The sequence below is a fragment of the Molossus molossus genome, unplaced genomic scaffold (assembly GCF_014108415.1).
Source record: "Molossus molossus isolate mMolMol1 unplaced genomic scaffold, mMolMol1.p scaffold_m16_p_21, whole genome shotgun sequence".
Classification (NCBI taxonomy): domain Eukaryota; kingdom Metazoa; phylum Chordata; class Mammalia; order Chiroptera; family Molossidae; genus Molossus; species Molossus molossus.
The window spans coordinates 5,140,059-5,161,947 of NW_023425357.1; the positions used below are offsets into that span (position 1 = coordinate 5,140,059).

Consider the following 21,889-nt stretch of genomic DNA (forward strand, 5'->3'; position numbering starts at 1 on the left):
GCTGGTTTGGCTCAGCAGTTGGAGTATTGGCCTGTGGACCAGAGAGTCTCAGGTTCGGTTCCTGCTAGGGGCACATACCAAAAAATTAAAAATAAAATAAAATAAAATCCAATAGAAATGAAAGGATTTGAAGTCAAATGGTCTTGAAAGAGGAGAACTGAGTTAGAGGACTCATTCTTTGCAATTTCCAAATTTACTACAAAGCTCTAAGAATCAAGGCCATGATGAAGATATGTATATACAAAATGTTCCCAAACTGGTTGTGGTGATATCCATCACCAGCTATATAAATATACATGTAATATATGGTTAACTGGTGTTAATATATCTTTTTTCTAATTTTTACCCGAGGGTTTGTTTTTATTGATTTTAGAGAAAGTCAAAGGGAAAGAAAGAGACAGAAATACACTGATGGAGAGAAATAGCGATCAGTTGCCTCCTATATGTACCCGACTATGGATCAAACCTGCAACCTTTTTGGTGTATGGGACGATGCTTCAACCAACTGAGCCATCCAACCAAGGCTAACTGTATATTTTATTTTATTACTTTATTAATATGTTTATCTTTATTGTTGAAAATATTTAACTATATATTTTAAATGGGTATACTGTTTCGGATGTGAATTGAATCTAAGTAAAACCATTAAAAGTAAGATATAAAAACAAAAGCCTTAGGAAAATAAATGCAGTGATAACATGTAAGAATGAAGGAAAATCTGAATTGGAAAGCTAAAAAGGAAGTCACTTGAAGCAGACATAAGTTATGACCTGGTTTGGGCTGTAATTCACATAGTATGTTAAGATCTTTTCTTGTTCATCAAATGAAACACTACAGACTTTTAAGAAGAGAGCTCAGCATGTAAGGAACATCCCAGGTGATGCCAGGGTGGACAGAATTGGAAATATCTGGTGGTGAAAGAGAAACTAAATTTTAAAAAGAATAGAAGAAAGATGATTCCTGTTCTCACATACAAAATGAGAAGTGCCATAACGATGAGTAAAATATGTAGGAAGAAAGCGCACATTAGACAATATTGAGGGAGAATTCAATTTGGGAGACCATTGCACAGAACAGAAAGAGGTTAACTCTTGGGAACGGAGGAAAATTTTAAAAGTGATGAGAACTGAGTATGAAGAAACTTGGGGCAGGGGGACAAAAAATAACATAAATGCACGGGGAAAAGCAGGTTATCATAAGACCACAGCATCCAAGGTGGGATTGGATGTTATGAAGAAAAATCACAATTTCCTAAAAGGGCATGAAGGCCCACTAATAAGAAAATAGTGATGAGTTCAAAGTTCAGTCTCTCCAGAGCCTTGGAAAGTGTAATTTACAGCAAGAGAGGTGGCAACACAGGCAGAGGCACTGTGATTGTGGACAAAGACAGGGAAGATCTGCAGATCCTAAAAAAAAGAAAACAACATAAACAAAAACAAAATGTAGAAAAAATAAACCAGGGTCAGAGCTCAGAAGAGAAAAAAAATGTATGTTTTCCTCTACACCTCTACATAGAAACAGGGTTCTCATCCATGGAGGGAGGGCTGAGTTTCCTCATTCACTGCCATGGCTCTGATGCCTGTTCTGACTAGGATGTGCCTTCCCGGCCACCCACCTGTTGAGTCTCCTTCACTCACCTGCACAGACTAGACCATGGAGCTCATCCTGTGCTGTCCATGGTTCTTCCCCTCGTTCCAACTTGGAGAGCACGTCTGGTTTGCTGGCTTGATACCCTGCTCGAGAAAAACAAAAGGAGACTTAGACATGTTGAATTTGGCTGAGGTCTGTCAAGAAGGGAGAATGTTACATTTCAGGGAATGAACAGGTTAGATCTGTAACAAAAAGACTTTTCTCTCAGAAGAGGGGAAACTATACCCTCCTGTCAGGGGCAAGAGAAAGACCTGAGATTCCACACTTTAAGGGGAAGGCAGTTATTCTGAAGAGTTAAGCAGGTGAGAACAGAGAAGCCATTAACAGGATCTTGCTGGGTGACGGAGCTGTCCTCACCCACTGACTTCAGGTGGCTGAAGTTCTCCAACATCACATCCCTGTACAGATTCTTTTGATGGGGGTCCAGCAGCTGCCACTCCTCCCAGGTGAAGTCCACGGCCACATCGTGAAATGTCAGGGATCCCTGTAACAACTCCATGCTCTTTTGGGGGTGATGTCCTTCAGATGATATGGAAGAAATGTTCGTTTTTCTGCTCATTTTCACTTTATAGGCTGCATCTATATAATGAGTGGGGTTTTATTTTAACACACAGTTGAATAATCTCATGCCTACTAAAATACAGGATGGGGCAAAAGTAGGTTTATAAGTTCATATAAAAAATAACACAATAATTAATAAATAATAATACAAGAATGAACTCTGGCCCTGGCCGGTTTGGTTCAGCAGTTAGTGCATCGGCGCTAGAACCAGTCATGGGTTTGATTCTGGTCAAAGGCATATACCTAGGTTGCAGTTCAGTCCCCAGCCCTGGTCGTGTGGGGGTCAACTAATCAATGTGCCTCTCACATTGTTGTTTCTTTTTCTCCTTCCCTCCCTCCCACTCTATCTGAAAATCAATGGAAAAATATCATCAGATGAGAGTTTAAATAAACAGTAATAATAAAATGAAGTTATGAGGTAAAAATAAATAAATAAAATGGACAGAAGAAAGTGTGACTGTATGTCAGGCAAATTAGCAGCAGTGTCCGCCGCTACACAGTAAGTGGTGAGAGCAGGTGTTGGCAAAGGGGTAGACAGATATTTTCGTCTTTGAGGGCCATAGGTCTGGGTCACAAGGACTCGGTTCGGCCTTCCTGGCTGGAGAGCAGCCACAGATGGCAAGTGACAGATGGGTGTGGCTGGATCCTTCTCTCCCCTGCAGTTGGCCAACCCCTTGGTAAAAGGCTAAAGAACAGAGGCCTTCTAACTACTTGTCCTGGGCCCTACCGCCTTCTCTGGGGTTTACATCTGAGCTGTATACCCCCCCTCCCCAAATAAGGACCCATCTGAACCAGAACACATGCATAAGAATTACAGCGGCACTTTCCACAACGAGCCACACTGCAAACAATCCGACTTTAATTAACAGTAGGGAAACTGCCACACACCCGGCTGTGGACGGCTAGGGACTCCGTTCCGTCCCAACAGCCGAGGCTGGGACCTCGAACCACCCACCAGCCCGGGGTCCTCTCCGGAGGGACACTGAGCACCCCCACACCCCGCTATTATTCCGAAACCTGCACCAGACGCCCTCTCGTGACGACCACCACGCCGGCCCCCACGTCGCTGAGCCCCGTGTGGAATCCCGAGCCTGAACCCCACGCGACCACCCGAAGTGCCACCTCCATCCGGTACAAACAGTGACCCGCAGACCGTGGCGGTCGGGACACAGTGTTGATCTCTACAGACACTTAGTGGCCCCAAGACCCCAAAAACCCCCCAAACTACAGACAAGCGTGTCACACCTGCTCCCTCCCAAATACCAGGGCGCTCCTCCCCAAACTCCTCCCCCCATACCTCCAGGGGCCCGGAGGACACCCCTTCGTCCCTGTGACGTCATGTATCCCGTGAGAGACAAACCTCCCACAGAGACTAAATTTTTCTAAAAGCCTCCAAGAACACCACCACATTGACCTGATTCGCTACAGCGCACCAGCTGAGTCTAAATATTGCACTTCCGTAAACTGACTCAACTTCTGGAAGCGTCGCCCAGATAGTTTGTCCGCTACGGCGGCCGACGAGGGTCTGAAGCCTTTAAAGAAACGCGCGCGAAGACCGCAGTCCCCTCCGAGGCAATATGTCCGCGCGCAGCCGCCGGCGCCGCCTCGGGGGCCGCCATGTTGGGAGACCTGACGCCGTACAGGGGGGGCTGGAAGGTGAGAGGCTCCTGAATTTTATCTCCGTTTCCTGGCACTTTGACTCTTGGGGAAATGGGGGATCTTTGTAGAGACTTAAGCTTAGCAAGGAAAACAAAAAGCGAGCTAAATTGCATTAGGCGGTTTGGGTAAAGCAGTCATATGATTGCAGCCCCCCCCCCCTTTTTTTAATAAGATATAGTGGGAGGGAGAGGGGGGAGAGAGACAGAGAGAAACATGGATGTGATAGAGCCCTATGGACTGGTTGCCTACAGCTCTACCCCACCAGGGCCGGGATCAACTGACACCGAGGTTACATGCCCTTGACTGGAATTGACTAACTGGTGGGCGGACGATGATGCTGTAACAGCGGAGCCAAACCAGCCAGGGCCAGGCTTCTTTTTTTTTAAGACTGGGAGGAAGCGGATGTGGGTGTGTTGGGATGTGGGGAGAGAAACATGGATGTGAGAGATCCATCCTCGGGTTGCCTCCTGTACGCCGGAAATCTGGGCATGTGCCCTCACCAGGAATTCCACCGAGGACCTTCCAGGGCACTGGACGAGGCTCCAGCCTACTGAGGCACATCAGCCCAGGCATGAACGCAACTTTTATTTTACAGTTTGTACATTTTATTTTTTTTAAAAGAAGTTTCGGAAAGGTCAGGAGTTCAGGTGTCATGGTAGCAGCAGAGAATAAAACCCTGCAAAGAGAAAAGGGCATACATCCAGTCAATGGACATGGTGGAAAACTTGTGAAAATTTCTTGCAGGAAGTGTTTTTGTGTTGTTTTTTATCCTTACTCAAGGACATTTTTCTATTTTGTGTTCAGACAGAGTTGGAGGGGGAGAGAGAGAGACATACATCGACGTGAAAGGGACACATCAAGTGGCTGCCACCTACACGACCAACCAGGGCCAGGGACAAACTGCAACCGAGGTATGTGCCCTTAGCGGGAACTGAACCCAGGCCTCTCAACTGCAGGCCATCGCTCTAACCGCTGAGCCAAACTGGCCAGGGCAGGAAGTGGTTTTTAAGAATAGAAAAAAAGCCCTGGCCAGTTTGGTTCATCGGTTAGAGCGCCAGCCTGCATACCAAAGAATCACGGGTTCGATTCCAGCCAAGGGCACATACCTCGGTTGTATTTCATTCTGGTCCTGGTCGGGGTCATGCAGGAGGCAACCAGTCCATGTGTCCCTTTCATGTTGATGTTTGTCTCTCTCTTCCCCCCTCCTACTCTATCTGAAGATATTTGAGAAAATATCCTCGGGAGAAGATTAAAAAAAAAGAATAGAAAAAGATTTCAAGATTACTTTAATGAATAACTTTTATGTGACTCTAGTTACCATCCTACTACTTCACCACAGTTTTATTATAGTCACAATATTAATTACATATAGATATACATAAACATTTTATAATAATGAAAATATGTTAATGAGATATTAAAATAAAATAAAATTATACCTGTTTTGTTCATTTTATTGTCATATAATCTACATAAATTACTTATTTTTTGAAAATTACTTAATTTTTTTCATTTTATTTCTTTTTTATCTTTATTGTTTAATGATAAACAATTTTCCCCTATTGACCACCTTCTCCCTGTTTCCATGCCCCTCCTGCTTTCCCCAAACTATTGCCTATGTAAATTAGACCTATTTATGTGTGTGTATATATATATATATATACACATATATATATTTTTTATTCTCACCTAAAGACATCCTTCCATTTTTTTGTTCAGATAGAGTGAGAGGGAGAGAGAGGAAGAGAGAGAGAAACATCGATGTGAAAGGGACGCATCGAGTGGCTGCCACTCGCACAAACCAACCAGGGCCGGGGACAAACTGCAACAGAGGTATGTACCCTTATTGGGAACTGAACCCGGGTCTCTCTGGACTGCAGGCTGACGCTCTAACTGCTGAGCCAAACCAGCCAGGGCTATTTTTTATTTTGAAAAAATTTTACATTTATACAAAAGTCACAAGGTACTATAACAGTTACCATATAATTTAATTTGACTAATGGTCATGTGAACATTTTTTTTTAATCCTCACCTGAGGTTATTGTCCCATTTATCTTCAGATAGAGTGGAAGGGAGAGAGGGAGGGAGAGAAACATCAATATGAGAGAGACACATCAACTTGTTGCCTCCCGCATGACCCCAGCCAGGACCAGGGACCAAACCTCAACCAAAGTACCAAAGTACGTGCCCTTGACCAGAACCGAACCTGAGACTCTCTGATCTGAGGGCCAACGCTCTAACCACTGAGCAAACCATCCAGTGTGGTCATGTGAACATTTTACATAACCACGGTACATTTGTCAAATTGAGAAAATAACATTGGTGTAATACACAACCAAATTATAGAATCTACTCAGATTTCACAAGTTTTTCCACTACAATCCTGTCTCTGTCCCAGGATTCAACCCAAAATACAATATTGCATTTAGACATCATGTTCCCTTAATTACCTCTGTTCTGTAACCATTTCTCAATCTTTTTCTCATTGACATCTTCAATTATTTTGAGGTGTACTAATCAGGTATTTTGTGTATTAATCCATCTTTTGGATTGGTCTAAGTTTCCCTCATTAAACAGGGGTTATGCATTTTGGAAAAGACAACTTGGAATTGAAGTCTTTCTCATCACACCATATTCAGAGGTAGAAAATACCAAAAAGACTTAACATTGATCTTCTGGTAAAGGTAATATTTGTCAGGTTTCTACAATGAAAATAGGAAAACAATTCTCACTAAGAAGAACCGTCATATAGAGCTCATGTCAACAGATTTCAACATTTGTAAGTGGTATTGATATTGATAGTATTTGTGAAATGATAAACATTTAGGTAAGTGGAACAGAATAGAGCTCCAACAAAAAATCCAACGTATATCAAATACACTCAACTGTTTGACAAAAGTACAAAGTCTATTCAGTGGAGGAAGGATACCCTTTCCAACAAATGATGCTGGAACACTTAGAGGTCCATAGGCATGCATGAAGAAGGAAAAGGAAGGAAGGAAGGAAGTATATAAATAAACTACCTGGAATTTCAGGTTCTTTGAGCAAGTTTTATGTCATTAAAGACTGGTACCAAGAACATAGTGTGGAGGGCGCATAGCTCACCTAGGAGCTTTTAGTCCCAGACCCCCTGTTGACCCTGCATGCTGGAAAGGTTCATGCAGAAGCATCCTGCCCAAGGGCTCTCGAAAATCCTGTGTGCCTGCAAAGCCCACGCAGGAGCCTATTGAGCCCAGGGCAAGAATGTATCAACAGTCTCAACCTGAGCTCAGAGGCTGATAAGAAACATCTGGGGTTTGAAAACAATAAAGACAATAAAACGTTTGACCTCCCCTCCCCCCCAGCCTTCGATTGGCTATATAATAAACAGCAGTGCCCCACCTGGCCCGTTTTTCTTTCTCTACAATGTGTCTGTGTCTTTCTTAGTCTCCCATCACCCCTCCTCAGGTTTGGTTCGACTAGCTGCAGGTCGTGGCAAAGTGGCGCCCTGAACAGGGACCTGAGCACCTGGGAACTTGAAGCCGAGGAGGAGAGGACACCCCATGAGTGCACACATTGAGAAGTGAAAGTAAGGTAGGGGAGTGGAATTAATTGACTCATCGCCATGTGTAAATATGGGGAATTCTATGTCTCAAGAAAGAAATCTCTATGTGTCTATGTTAAGAGCTATGATTAAGGCTTGAGGATGCTCAGTAAAGAGATATCAACTCCAAGTTTTTAGAGTACGTGAATGAAACTTGCCCTTGGTTTCCTGATGAGGGGACAGTCAACTAGGAAACTTGGGGAAAGGTAGGGAAGTGCCTGAGAGGCAGAGATACAGCAAAAGGCCCAAACAAGTTTCAGGTGCAAACATTTACTCTTTGGTCCCTAATTAGAGATTGCCTTGATCCTGTGTAGGAGGCTAATAAGGTTGGGGAAGCAAGGTGTAGTGAAAGACTTGGCAAAAGCCGAGAAAGGCTATGAGTCCTTAAAGGCGCCCCCACCACCTTACGATACAGCTGTGAGAGGGTTAATCCCCCTGATGAGACTTTACCCCCAGAGTATGAGAAATTGAAAGAGCCGGGAGCGAGATCCAAGGCACCCCGCTGAGAAAGATTCAGTTGAGTTTAATGTTACCCAAAGTTTTGCAGAATTGGCTCTTACTTCTCGACTATCCTGAGGGGATGCAGGGGCTTGGCCCAAAGAACCCTCTAGTACCCCTCTGCTCTCTCCCTTACAGATGGGACTGAGAGAGGCAAGACAGGCTGGAGAGGATATCACTGGGTTTTCATTATCGCCAGTGATAGAGCAGCCTGAACTGAACAATCCAAATCAGACATTAATAATATATGAGCCCATCCCATTTAAGACATGGAAAGAGCTCAAGCCTTCTTGTACTTGTTGTACTACGCATAGGCCCACAGCTCCTTTTGTGCTCAGTTTGTTAGAGAATGTTGTTAGTGAAGCCTTAGCCCTGGGTGATTGGCAAACATTAGTGAAAGCTTGCCTTATACCTGGGGACTAGCTGATGTGGAAAACCAGCTGGATGGAGATTAGTGGTGAGCAGGCCACAGAGCATCTACAGTATGGAGTGCCCATCTCTTAGGAAATGCTCATGGGTACAGGGCAATACCAGGCTCTTCACGATCACCTAGGGTGTTAGTATTTGTGCTTTGAAGGCCTGGAAAGAGCTCCCAACAAAAGGGGAAAATTCGATAGCTCTGATATCCATCAGTCAAGGACCCAAAGAGCCTTATCAAAATTTTGTAGCTGTTGATATAGGCAGTCATCAGAGTAAAAAGTGATTAAGAGGCCGGCATGTTAATAGTTAAAACAGCTTGCCTATGAAAATGCTAATAAGTCCTGCAGGGAGGCAATATGCCCTTACCGTAAAAAAGCTAATATATCTGAATTCACTCACATCTGTTTAGATGTTGGGTCTTCCCATATACAAGGGTGTGCAATAGCTGCGGATTTGAAAAAAGTCCTCTTCGCCGGTAAGGCAGGAGGAAGCGGGAAAGGATGTTACCCTTGTGGAAAGCCAGGTCATTTTGCTAGGGAGCGTAAGCAGCACTCCAGTGCCCACAACCAGTCAGGGAATTCTGCCAAGCAGCCAGGACTATGTCCTCGTTGCCACAGGGGCCGACATTGGGCCAAATATTACCGTTCTCTGATGTCAATGGACAACCACTTGAACCCCAGCAGGGAAATGGAAAGCTGGGCCAGCCCCAGCCCCGTCAAACAGTGGGGGCAATGTCTATCACCCCTGCTCAGGTGTTTCAACCAGGGCAGAGTCCAGGACTACAGTCTGGGATCTCTGCCACACCACCTCAGGGAGTGCAGGGCTGGACCTCTGCCCAACCGCCCGATATGTATTAACACCAGAGATGGGGCTGCATGCTATTCAACAGGGGTCTATGGGCCACTACCTATGGAACTGTGGGTTTAATTTGGGGAAGGAGTCGTCTCACTATGAAAGGTTTCCAAGTGTTGCCTGGAGTTATTGATTCTGATTATTTAGGGGAAATAAAGGTAATGGCCCAAACCATTAATACCATTGTACAAGTTTTACGTGAATCTGGATAGCACAAATTGTAATTCTGCCACAGCATGCAGCTGGGAAAGTGCTATCAAAAGAACCACAGGGAGGAGGAGGATTTGGCTTCGCAGACTGAGCCTACTGGGCGCAGTTAGTCAACCAAGGTCGCTGGGAAATAGAAGTCTGTTTGAATGGAAGTAAGTTTTTTTCTTTTGGAACGTGCCCCTAGAGGGACCCCACCCGGGTCTCTCGGGACTGCAGGCCAATGCTCTGATCACTGAGCCAAACCGTCCAGGGCCAGTTTTTGTTTTTAATCCTTAACCGAGGACATTTTTGCATTTGTCTTCAGATAGAGTGGGAGGGAGAGAGGAGGTAAGAGAAAGAAACATTAATGTGAGAGAGACACATCGACAGGTTGCCACCCACATGACTCCAACCGGGACTGGGTTTGGGAGCTGGGGACAAACCGCAACCGAGCTGCCTGCCCTTAGCAGGAACTGAACCCAGTACTCTCTGGTCCGTGGGCTGACACTCTAACTGCTGAGCCAATCTGGCCAGGGCGAAAATTGCAGTTTGGCTCAGCAGTTAAGAGTGTTGGCCTGCGGTCCAGAGAGACCCGGGTTCGGTTCCCGCTAAGGGCAATTACCTCGGTTGCAGTTTGTCCCCCGCCCTGGTTGGGTTGTGTGGGTGGCAATCACTCGATGTGTCCCTTTCACATGGATGTTTCTCTTTCTCTCTCTCTCTCCCTCACAGTCTATCTGAACAAAAAATGGAAAAATGTCCTCGGGTGAGGATGAAAAAAAAAAAAGATATTTTTCTAAACTTATTTCAAAAGTAAACGTTATAAAAAGATGTATTCATTTTATAAACCACTGATGTTCCTTATAAACTTGGTTAAGCACATTAAAATGTTATCCTTATGAAATGAACATATTGCTTCATTTTCAAGTACTTCAAATATTCTGAAATAACACAAACTTGAAGTGCAAAAACTACACAATAAAACAGGTATAGAACATTCCTGTGTTGTATATATTAAACTTTAATCCATGATAAGAATTAACTGCCACTGTTTAAAAGTTATAAAGTCTATGGCAAGGCAGCTAAAATGATGGCTGAAGGTATCCTGTATACAACTGCTTGTGAGGCATACTATCTGTTTTAGACCTGTGACAGAATGCTTTTTCATTCAAGGTTTCTCGCCTTCATGAAGTTATCTGAAGTTTTGCTAAAGACCACCAAATGGAATGTGTTCATTGTTATTTCTGTATGGATTTCCTGGGAAATGATGAAGCAACAAAAATTACTACAAACCATGCCATATTCACTGCCAAGAAAAGTATTTCTCTAAGTGTGAACTGACATCTATTTAGGTCCTACTTTTGGGCAGACACTTTCTCAAAATTAGAAACATTCATTCATTCATGATCTCTGATGATTACATATGATGGGGTCTACTTCCCACTAAAGAATTTCCTAGTCTGGCCTGGCCGATGTTGCTTAGTGGATTGAGCATTCTTCCATGCACTAAGAGGACCCAGTTCAATTTCTAGTCAGGGCACATGCCTAGGTTGTGGGCTCAATCCCCAGTAGGGGGCATGCAGCAGGCAGCTGATCGATGTTTCTCTCTCTCCCTCTTCCCTCTGAAAAATCAATAAAAACATATTTTTAAAAATTTCCCAGTCTGCCAGATTCATAGGATTTACCTCAGTATAAACTTTCTAATTTTAAAAAAAATGTTTCTATTGATTTTTTAGAGAGAGGGAGAGATAGAAACATCGATGTGAGAGACATATATCAATTGGCTGCCTCCTGCATGTCCCTCACTGGGGATTGAGCCCAAAATCCTGGCATGTGCCCTGACTGAGAATCAAACCAGGACCTCTCAATCCATGGTGGCCACACTGGCCGGGTTCACTATAAACTTTTTAGACATATAATGTCCTAAAATATTATCAAGGCTGACTATATGAGTTGTTTTGTAAATTTTTAATATAAAATGAGGTAATTGACCAATAAAGACAGTAACACAATGTTTACATTAACTCATTTTTTCTCTTTGCATTGTTATTCTTCATTGCATACTATTACCTTGAGGACCTACAAGTGACAACAGGGTTTCCCCAAAGTAACTATGAAATCACTTATGATTAACAATAATTGACAAGTGGGCAAAAGCTTTCTCACAGTTGCTGCACTCACACTACCTCCCTCCTGTATGTTTTCTTTGATGAATATTGAGTCCTGAGTTTGTAGTGAAGGCTTTCCCATATTCATAGTATTTCTCTCCCCTGTGAATTCTCTGATGGGTAATTAAATCATTTTTGCTCAATGCGAACTTTCCACATTCAATACATGCAAAGGACGTCTTCCCTGAGTGAAATCTCTGATGTTGCACAAGACATGTCTAATTCCTAAAGCCTTGACCACATTTATTGCATTTGTATGACTTCTCTGCAGTATGAGTTTGCTGATGAATACTTTACATAATGAAGCTCTTTCCACATTCATTGCATATAGTTTCTTTTCATATGGATTCACAGTTGTGCAACGAGCATGCTTTTCCCAATTAAGCCTTTGCTATAGTCCTCGCATATATAACCTTCTCTCTTGTATGAGTGCGCTGATATACACAGATGACTCTTCGTGGTAAAGCCTTTCCCACAGTCACTGCACATACATTTTCTCTTAAGTATGAATTTGCTGATGTAAAGTGAGATCAGTCTTTGTGGTGAAGCCTTTTCCACATACACTACATTCATAGGGATTCTCTATTGCATGTTTTAGGTGATGTCTGATGAGATTATGCTTTGCTGTGAAATCTTTTCCACATTCACTACATATATAAGGTTTCTGTCCTGTATGAGTCCACTGATGTACCATCAGTTGCCTTTTCTGTGGGAAGCCTTTTCCACATTCACTGCATACATAGGGTTTCTCTTCTGTGTGTATTCGCTGATGTACAATCAGACGACTCTTCACAATGAAGCCTTTTCCACATTCACTGCACATATATGGTTTTTCAGAAGTATGACTTCGTTGATGTACAGTGAGATCACGCTTCATGGTGAAGCCTTTTCCACACACAATACATAGAAAGGGCTTTTCTCCAGTATGAGTTCGCAGATGTCCAATAAGGCAATGCTTTGTTGAAAAGCCTTTCCCACATTCACTGCATAAAAAAGGTTTCTCTCCTGTATGAGTCCGTTGATGTACAATCAGCTGCCTTTTCACTGGAAATCCTTTTCCACATTCACTGCACACATAGGGTTTCTCTCCTGTGTGCACTCTCTGATGTATAATCAGACCACGCTTCACAATGAAGCCTTTTCCACATTGACTGCACATATACGGTTTATTTGAAGTATGACTTCGCTGATGTACAGTGAGATCACGCTTCATGGTGAAGCCTTTTCCACATACACTACATACATAGGGCTTCTCTCCTGTGTGTGTTCGCTGATGTCCAATAAGGCAAAGCTTCATTGAGAAGCCTTTCCCACATTCACTGCATGTATAAGGTTTCTCTCCTGTATGAGATCGGTGATGCACAATAAGACGACTCTTCTTGATAAAGCCTTTACCACATTCACTACATATATAAGGCTTCTCTCCTGTATGAGTTTTCTGATGTATAGTGAGACTAAACTTTGTAGAGAAGGTCTTACCACATAAATTGCATCCATGGGGCTTCTCTCCTGTATGAGTATGATGATGTGCAATAAGACGCCTTTTCTCGATAAAGCCTTTTCCACATTGACTGCATATATAAGATTTCTCACCTGTATGAGTTTTTTTATGTCTATTGAGATTAGACTTTGTACGGAAGGTCTTCTCACATAGACGACATCCATGGGGTTTCTCTCCTGTATGAGTACGATGATGTGCAATAAGATGATTCTTTTCAATGAAGCCTTTTCCACATTCACTGCATATATAAGGTTTCTCTCCTGTATGAATTTTTTTATGTTTATTGAGATTAGACTTTGTGCAGAAGGACTTCCCACATAGACTACATTCATAGGGCTTTTCACCTGTGTGAGTTCGCTGATGACAAATAAGCCAAAACTTTCTGATGAATGTTTTCCCACATTCACTACACATATAAGGTTTCTCTCCCATGTGAGTTTTCTGATGTATATTGAATTGTGATTTCTTGAGGAAAGTTTTGTCACATTCAGTGCATTCATACTGTTTCAGTCCTGTGTGAATTCTCTGATGTTCAGTGAGCCTGGATTTTCTGCTGAAGGATTTCCAACACAGATTGCATCCATAAGGTTTCTCTCCAGTATGAACTCTCTGATGACGAACGAGCTGAGACATCTTGATGAAGGCTTTCCCACACTCAATGCATCCGTGGACTTTCTCTGTGTTGATCTGGGACTTCTTATTAATAGGTTTGGTACTGACAGGCAATGTGATTTCAGTGTAAATTTCTTCACGGTCAGCATGCATAATGGCTGTACCATCTCCATTCACCTCAATAGAGTTTTTTAAGTTATGGCTTCTATTCTGGTTTTCAAAACATAAATTTGGTTTTAAAGGTTTTTCACTTCTCTCAAAAGTATCGTGATTTTGCTTTAATAGGAAATGACCACTGCTCTGATTAATATCTGCAAATATATGTTCACAGCATCGTTCCACATTCTTCCGAATGCTTTGACTTTGCAAGTGACACTGCAGAGAATCATATTTCCTGAGTTCTAGGATAGAAAAAAACAGTGACTCATTCCATAGTCTCTCATAATCCTAGTTTGAAATAAAACTATTTTGCAAAAAGCCTTCATGTGAATTAACTATTTAGTGACAATCCTATGAGCTATCAAATAAGAACTGTATTTGGTCTTCATGTACAATTCTTTATAATAGCTTGTAAAACCTTTCTAATTTCCTAAGTGATAGAAGTATCTTGTTCTACATTTAAAATAGATGAGTTTATGCTAATAAGTTTCCTATATACTCTCAGGATGGAGCTAGTCACTAGAAACACCAATTGATTAGAAGGTTGACATTTCATCCCCATCCACTGACCTCTGGAAAAAAGAAAGGGTCTAGAGATTAAAACTCTAAAGAAACTCTTAACTAGCCCTGGCTGGTTTTGCTCAGTGGTTACAGTGTTGGCCCGCGGACCAAAGAGTCCTCGGTTCAATTCCCACCAAGGGCACATACCTCAGTTGGGGTTCGTCCCCGACCCCAGTCAGGGTCGTACAGGAGGCAACCAGTCAATGTGTCTCTCTTGCATTGATGTTTCTCTCTCTCTCTTCCTCTCTCCCTCCTGCTCTATCTGAAGATAAACAGAAAAATATCCTCAGGTGAAGATTAAAGACAAAACAAAACAAAACAAAAAAACAAACGAAAAAAAACCCTCTTAACTAGATATGATCAGCTTCTGGTTTAGTAAACACATCCACGTGCCTGGTGGGTGGCTCACTTTAGCTCAAAGGGGACAGAAGCTCTTGTATTAAGGAATTCTTCAGACCTTGCCCTAGATGTCTACTCATCTGTATCCTTTATAATAAAGTAGTAAACACAAGTAAGTATATCTCAGATTTCTGTGAGCTGCTTTAAGAATTTAACTGAATTGAAGGAAAGCTCATGAAAACTTCCAATTTATACCCAGTTGGGCAGTAGCTAGGGTGACAACCTATACTTGCAACTGACATCTGAAATGGAGAGTGGACCCTTAAGTTGTATTCTAACAATTTCTATGTAGATAGTGTCAGAATTGAGTTCAATTTGTAGGACACCCAGGTTTCATAATTCTTCTTACATACACCTGAGGCAAAGTAATAAAGGCCACTGCAGCCTGTGAAACATGGGAAAAGGAGCAAAGGATAAGAGGTAAAAGAAAGGAGGAAATACAGGATGGGGCAAAAGGAGGTTTATAGTTGTTGATATAGAATATAATACAATATAAATAATATTATGAGAACAAACTCTGTGTTCCATGTACTCAACACTATAAACCTACTTTTAGCCTACCCTGTATTTAAAGAGAAGACAAGGTTCACTGATTGGCTCAATGGGAGAAACAGGAAGAGGTTAATGAAAGTGAGGATTCAAAAATTACTCCAGGTCCGGCCCATGTGGTTCAGTGCTTGAGTGTCAACCATGCACCAAGAGGTTGCTGGTTCGATTCCCAGTCAGGGCACATGCCTAGGATGTGGGCCCAATCCCCAGTGGGGGGCATGAAGGAGGCAGCCAATGGATGTTTTCTCTCATCAATGTTTCTCTCTCTCTCTCTCTAAAATCAATAAAGGGAAAAAAATTAAAAATAGCCCTGGCTGGTTTGGCTCAGCAGTTAGAATGTTGGCCTGCGATACCCGGGTTCGGTGCCCGCTAATGGTGCATACCTCAGTTGCAGTTTGTCCCCAGCCCTGGTTGGTCGTGCAGGTGGCAGCTACTTGATATGTCACTTTCACGTCGATGGTTCTCTCTCTCCTCTCCCTCCCACTCTATCTGAACAAAAAATGGAAAAACAAAAATGTCCTCGGGTAAGGATAAAAAAAAATTAAAAATAAAATTACTCCAAGAATTATGTGGCTTAAGCTACTGGCTTGGTTGAATGCCTCCTAATGAAATGAGGAATATTACTGAAGTCCAGAATGAAGAGAAAGACTAGAGTGCATTGTGAAACAAAGTTTAAGATGATTACTACATATCCAAGTAAAAATATAGAAAAACTGGTTGAATATAGAAATCATAAAAAAGGTCTTATCTGAAAATGTAGTCCCATCAATATATACAAATTCTTCAAAGAAAGAGTACTAAATGATACCGGGTTTCAAAACACATCGAGTAATAGGGGAAAGCGTATATACAGTTTTGGAATTTAGTAAGCCCTCTCAAGGGGAAAGGGGAGAAACATTGATGTGAGAGAAACATCCATCAGTTGCCTCCTGTACTCACCCCAACCAGGGATTGAACCTGCAACCTAGGTATGTGACTTGCCTGGGTATCAAATCCTCAACCTTTTTGGCGTATGTGATGATGTTCCAACCAACGTAGGCACCAAGCCAGGGCTAACTGTATATTTTAGATGGTTATATTGTATGGTACGTGACTTAAATCTAAGAAAAAACATTAAATGTATGATGTAAACACAAATGCTTTAGGAAAATAAATGCAATAATAACATCTAAGACTGAAAGAAATCTGAATTAAGAAAAAAAGGAAGTCACTTGAAGCAGAATAAGTTATGAACTAGTTTGGGCTGTAACTCACATAGGATGTTAAGATCTTTTCTTGTTCATCAAAGGAAAGTCTACAGACCTTTAAGAGGGCAGTTCAGCATGTAAGGAACATCCCAAGTGATGTCATGATGAACAGAATTTAAAATGCCTAGTGCTGAGCCCTGGCTGTTGTGGCTCAGTTGGTTGAACATCGTCCTAAGCACCGAAAGGTCGCCAGTTCCATTCCAGATTTGGGCAAATGTCCAGGTTGCAGGTTTGATCCTCGATCGGAGGGGGCATGAGAGGCTGCCAATTGATGTTTCTCTCTCACATCGATGTTTCTCTCTCTCCCCTGGCTTTCCTTTCTCTTTAGAAATCAATCGAAAAAAATTGGCTAGTATTGAAAGAGAAACTAAATTTTAAAAAGAATGGATGGAAGATGATTCCTGCTTTCACAACTAAAATGGGAAGTCAGAGGCCATTACATTACACAATATTGAGGGAGAAGTCAATCTGGGAGACCACTGCACACAACAGAATGAGTTAACACATGGGAATTGAGGAAAATTTTAAGAATGATGAGAACTGAGTATGAAGCACCTTGGGGCAGGGGGACAAAAAAAATGACATAAATGCACCGGGAAAAGCAGGTTATCAGAGGGATACAGCATCTAAGGTGTGATGAGTTAAACTCTTGTTATTCCAGAGAGGCTGGAAAGTAGAATTTAATAGCAGAAAAGGTGGTAACACAGGCAGAGACACTGTGACCATGGACAGAGAAGATCTGAGAATCCTATGAGGAAGAAAACTACATAAACAAAAACAAAATATAGATAAAATAAGCCAGGGTCAGAGCTGAGAAGAGGAAAAGGGGGCATGAATTCCTCTAAACGTCTACAAAGGAACAGGGTTCTCATCCATGGAGGGAGGGTCGAGTTTCCTCCTTCACTGCCACCGCTCTGACACCTGCTCTGACTAGAATGTGCCTTCCCTGCCGCCCACCTGTTGAGTCTCCTTCACTCACCTGCACAGACTACACAGTGGAGCTCATCCTGTGCTGTCCATGGTTCTTCCCCTCGTTCCAACTTGGAGAGCGCGTCTGGTTTGCTGGCTTGACACCCTGCTCGAGAAAAACAAAAGGAGACTTAGACATGTTGAATTTGGCTGAGGTCTGTCAAGAAGGGAGAATGTTACATTTCAGGGAATGAACAGGTTAGATCTGTAATAAAAAGACTTTTCTCTCAGAAGAGGGGAAACTATACCCTCCTGTCAGGGGCAAGAGAATGACCTGAGATTCCACACTTTAAGGGGAAGGCAGTTATTCTGAAGAGTTAAGCAGGTGAGAACAGAAAAGCCATTAACAGGCTAGTGCTGGGTGACAGGGAGCTGTCCTCACCCACTGACTCCAGGTGGCTGAAATTCTCCAACATCACATCCTTGTACAGGTTCTTCTGATGGGGGTCCAGGAGCTGCCACTCCTCCCAGGTGAAGTCCACGGCCACATCGTGAAATGTCAGAGATTCCTGTAACAACACCATGCTGTTTATTACAGGACGTCCTTCAGATGATATGGAAGAAATGTTCGTTTTTCTGCTCATTTCTGCTTTATAGGGTGCATCTACATAGCAAGTGGGGTTTTATTTTATATACAGCTGAGTAATCTCACATCTATCTAACTACAGGGTGGGACAAAAGGTTTATAGCTGTTCATATGAAAAATAACACAATCATTCATAATAATACAAGAATAAACTCTGTTTTGCGTGCTCACAGTTATATACCTAATTTTGCCCCATCCTGTATTTTGTAATTGTGTGTTCAGTCATCCTTACATTTATCCAATTAGAAGTTTCTATAATGTGAAGAAAAATGCTCGTTAACCTAGAAACATCACATTCACATATTTGAGAGACAAGATATATATACATACACACACACACACATATATAAACATATATATATTTTTTTTCAGATTAATGAAGATGGTTTTTATAAGCCCCTATAAATTCATTACAGTAGAAAGGATGGAACAAACCCAATCACCTGAGCCTTCATTTTCTGTCCTCTGAAGAGAGCGGCAGCAGGGAGGCTCTGTGTTGGTGTGTGCTGGGGCTGCTCTAATTTCTGCTGAGAAATCTGTCTTCAGTCTGGTGTGTCACAGCATTGCTAACACCTAACCCTGCAGCTTCTTCCTGCTTCACATGATTCTTCTGCTCCTGGAACGTCAGGACCTGTGGATTGAGAAGAAAATACATCAGGTGGTACATTTCCTCTGGGCCCAGATGCTACACTGCTCCTCAGCGCTCGCCCTCACACAATGCCCACAATATCGCTAGTATCCTTTATATGGTGTCCAGAAGTATTTATTCTTCTTGCTGATAAAGCCTTAGTTTCTAACTGTGGTGGAGGTACGCCTTTACCCTGTGGAGTGTAAGTGGGGTAACTGTTATAGGTGACCTGTGAAATGATATCCATTCCTGCACCACGCCTCAGGAGCAGATGAGTGTCAAGAAAACCACTTACACAAAGGAGACCATATAAAAGGAAGGGATCTGGGTGCTGTTACCCTTTAAATCCTGTGTACTTAGGTACCTCTTAAATGTTTGTGTACACCCCACGAGTGCACACATTTCAAGTGGAAAGCCTATGGACTGGGCACGTCATCAGCACTGTCTCATAAGCAAACGTGATAATATCTTAGGGGTGTTTAAATACATATAAAAGAAAAGTATAGAAGATTGTAAATTAACTGGAAGATGGTAAATGAAGTTGAAATGCTTTAAGATCCCTGTATTGTCGGGGAAAAGTGTAAAAGTACTATTTTAAACAAGAATTTGCCTGGCTGGTGTAGCTCAGTGGTTGAGCATTGACCCATGCATCAAGTGGTCCGCTGGTTCGATTCCTGGTCAGGGCACATGCCCAGGTTGTGGGCCTGATCCTCAGTGGGGGGCATGCAGGAGGCGGCTAATCGATGTTTCTCTCTCTCTCTCTCTCCCTCTTCCTTCCTCTCTCTCTCTAAAATCAATCAAGGAAAAAAACATTTAAAACAAAAATTTAACAAAGTCCCACGTTGTATGTTGTCTCTGGTGTCAGGATGAAACAGCTGTCTTAAGGGACAGAATTTCCACGCTAATGGGTGGGGAAAGTGTAATTTTAAAATTCACCTGAGCCCTGGCCCGTGTGCCTCAGCTAGTTTTACATCGTTCTTTGTACCAAAATGTTGCTGGTTCGATTCCCAGTTAGGGCACATACCCAGGTTGCGGGTTTGATTCTCTGATAGGTCCATACAGGAGGCAACCAATTGATGTTTCTCTCTCATATCAATATTTTTCTCTCTCTCCCTCTCCCTTCCTTGTGCTCTAAAATCAATAAAAACATATTAAAAATAAAATCTTCTAAAACAAGGCAAAAATACTAATATACAGAAAACAAAACAATGGGAACAAATACAACAACACATTTAGATGACTGTTTCAAAACAAAACATACTGCCCTGGCCAGGTAGCTCCATCGGTTAGTGTTGTCCCAATATGCCCAGGTTTCAGGTTTGACTCCTGGTCAGGGCACATACAAGAATCAACCTACAGCCCTGGACAGTTTGGCTCAGCGGGTACAACATCAGCCTGTGGACCAGAGAGACCCTGGTTCGGTTCCCACTAAGGGCACGTATCTCAGTTGCAGTTTGTCCCCAGCCCCAGTTGAGGTCGTGTGGGTGGCAACCACTCAATGTGTCTCTCTCACATCGATGTTTCTCCCTCTACCCCCAACACTCTATCTGAAGATAAATGCAAACATGTCCTCAAGTGAGGATAAAAAAAAAGAATCAACCTATGAACACATAAATAAGTGGAACAAAAAAATAAATGTGTGTGTGTCTCTGTTAAATCAATTAAAAAAAATAAAAGATTATGTATTTAAAAACACATAAGTAAATCACACTAAAAATTATATTAAGGCCCTGGCCAGTTTGGCTCAGTGCTTGGGATGTCGGCCTCGAACTAAAGAGTCAAGGGTTCAATTCCCAGTCTAGGACACGTACCTCAGTTGCGGGTTCAAGCCCCAGCCCCCCTTGCGGTCATTCAGGGTACGGGCAATCAATGTGTCTCTCTCACATCAGTGTTTCTCTCTCTCTCTCCCTCCCTCCCTCCCACTCTGTCTGCAAATCAATGGAGAAATATCCAGGGGTGAGGATTTAAAAAAAAATTATATTAAGTATAAACAGAACAAAAATTCCAATTAATTACAGTAAATACAAATGCCTCAAAACTGTCACACTCAATTAAAATTTAAAACTGAGTTACATGCTGTTATAGGTGACATAGTTCAAAAATAATGATATGGAAAGCTTGAAATAAAAGATCAGAAAAAGATATTGTGAAGATATATCAAAGTATATAAAGAGTCACCACAAATAATCTGGTATAAACTATATTGTCAGAGAAAACGGACCAGAAAACCCAAAATTATTACAAGGACAGAGAAACAATGCTCACTGCTAAGAGGTTCAATTAGCCACCTTATAAAAGTCTGCAATTCCTATGCACCTAATAATACAGCCTGACAAAAAACAAAAAGAAATAAACAAATCCAAACAAACAGTACAAGATCTCAACATATCTCCCCCAGTAACTGATAGACAAACAGGCCATCAACAAACAAAATAAAATTTATAAACTGTCATTTGGAGGAACTTCAAAAATATTTCATATGTAGGAAATGTTGAGATAAATTTTAACAGACTTAATTAAAAAAAAATGCAAAGATGGACTATGAAGCTGACTCAGAAAACTAGGCATTTTCAAGATATCATGTCTCCCAAATGTATATATATACCCAATGAAATCCCAATCAAAATTCTTCTTCTTTTTTTTTTTTTTTTTTTGTGGTACGTGTCCCTAGCAGGAACCGAGCCCGGGACTCTCTGGGCTGACGCTCAACTGCTGAGCCAAAAAGGCACGTACCTCGGTTGCAGGTTTGATACTTGGCCCTGGTCAGGGTCAGGGTTGTGGGAGAGGCAACTAATTAATGTGTCTTTCTCATTTTGATGTTCCTCTCTTTCTCTAGCTCCCTCCCTCTCGCTCTCTAAAAAAAAAAAAAAAAAAAAAAAAACAATGGAAAAATATCCTGGGATAAGGATTAAAAAAACAAAACGAAACATTGAAAGACCTGCTCTATCAGTTATTGGGGCTTAAAGTTACTTTAGTCATAACAGTACAATAGACAAATTGGCCAAAGCAATACAATAAAACGACTAAAAGTATAAAGATAAGACAAAGTGCTTGGTATAGAGACTGGAAGTAATTACCTATGGGTGTGAGGTTGTAATATA

At 42.0% G+C, this 21,889-nt stretch overlaps 1 protein-coding gene across 9 annotated transcripts in view; it reads right to left on the minus strand.

The window, feature by feature from the left end:
* LOC118638304 (zinc finger protein 615-like) overlaps positions 1 to 18,098 on the minus strand; it is a 279,374-nt gene extending 261,276 nt beyond the window's left edge. For 3 of the 9 annotated variants that reach the window (XM_036274022.1, XM_036274023.1, XM_036274024.1), the window contains exons 1-4: positions 17,957 to 18,098; positions 17,585 to 17,680; positions 2,012 to 2,229; positions 1,638 to 1,733 (exon numbers count right to left, since the gene is read on the minus strand). In XM_036274022.1, the coding sequence (XP_036129915.1) occupies positions 1,647 to 1,733; positions 2,012 to 2,229; positions 17,585 to 17,680; positions 17,957 to 18,098 (543 nt within the window). In that variant the 3' untranslated portion in view covers positions 1,638 to 1,646. The other 6 variants (XM_036274021.1, XM_036274027.1, XM_036274026.1 and 3 more) reach the window with 6 other exon arrangements.
* Positions 18,099 to 21,889: the final 3,791 nt, after the last annotated feature.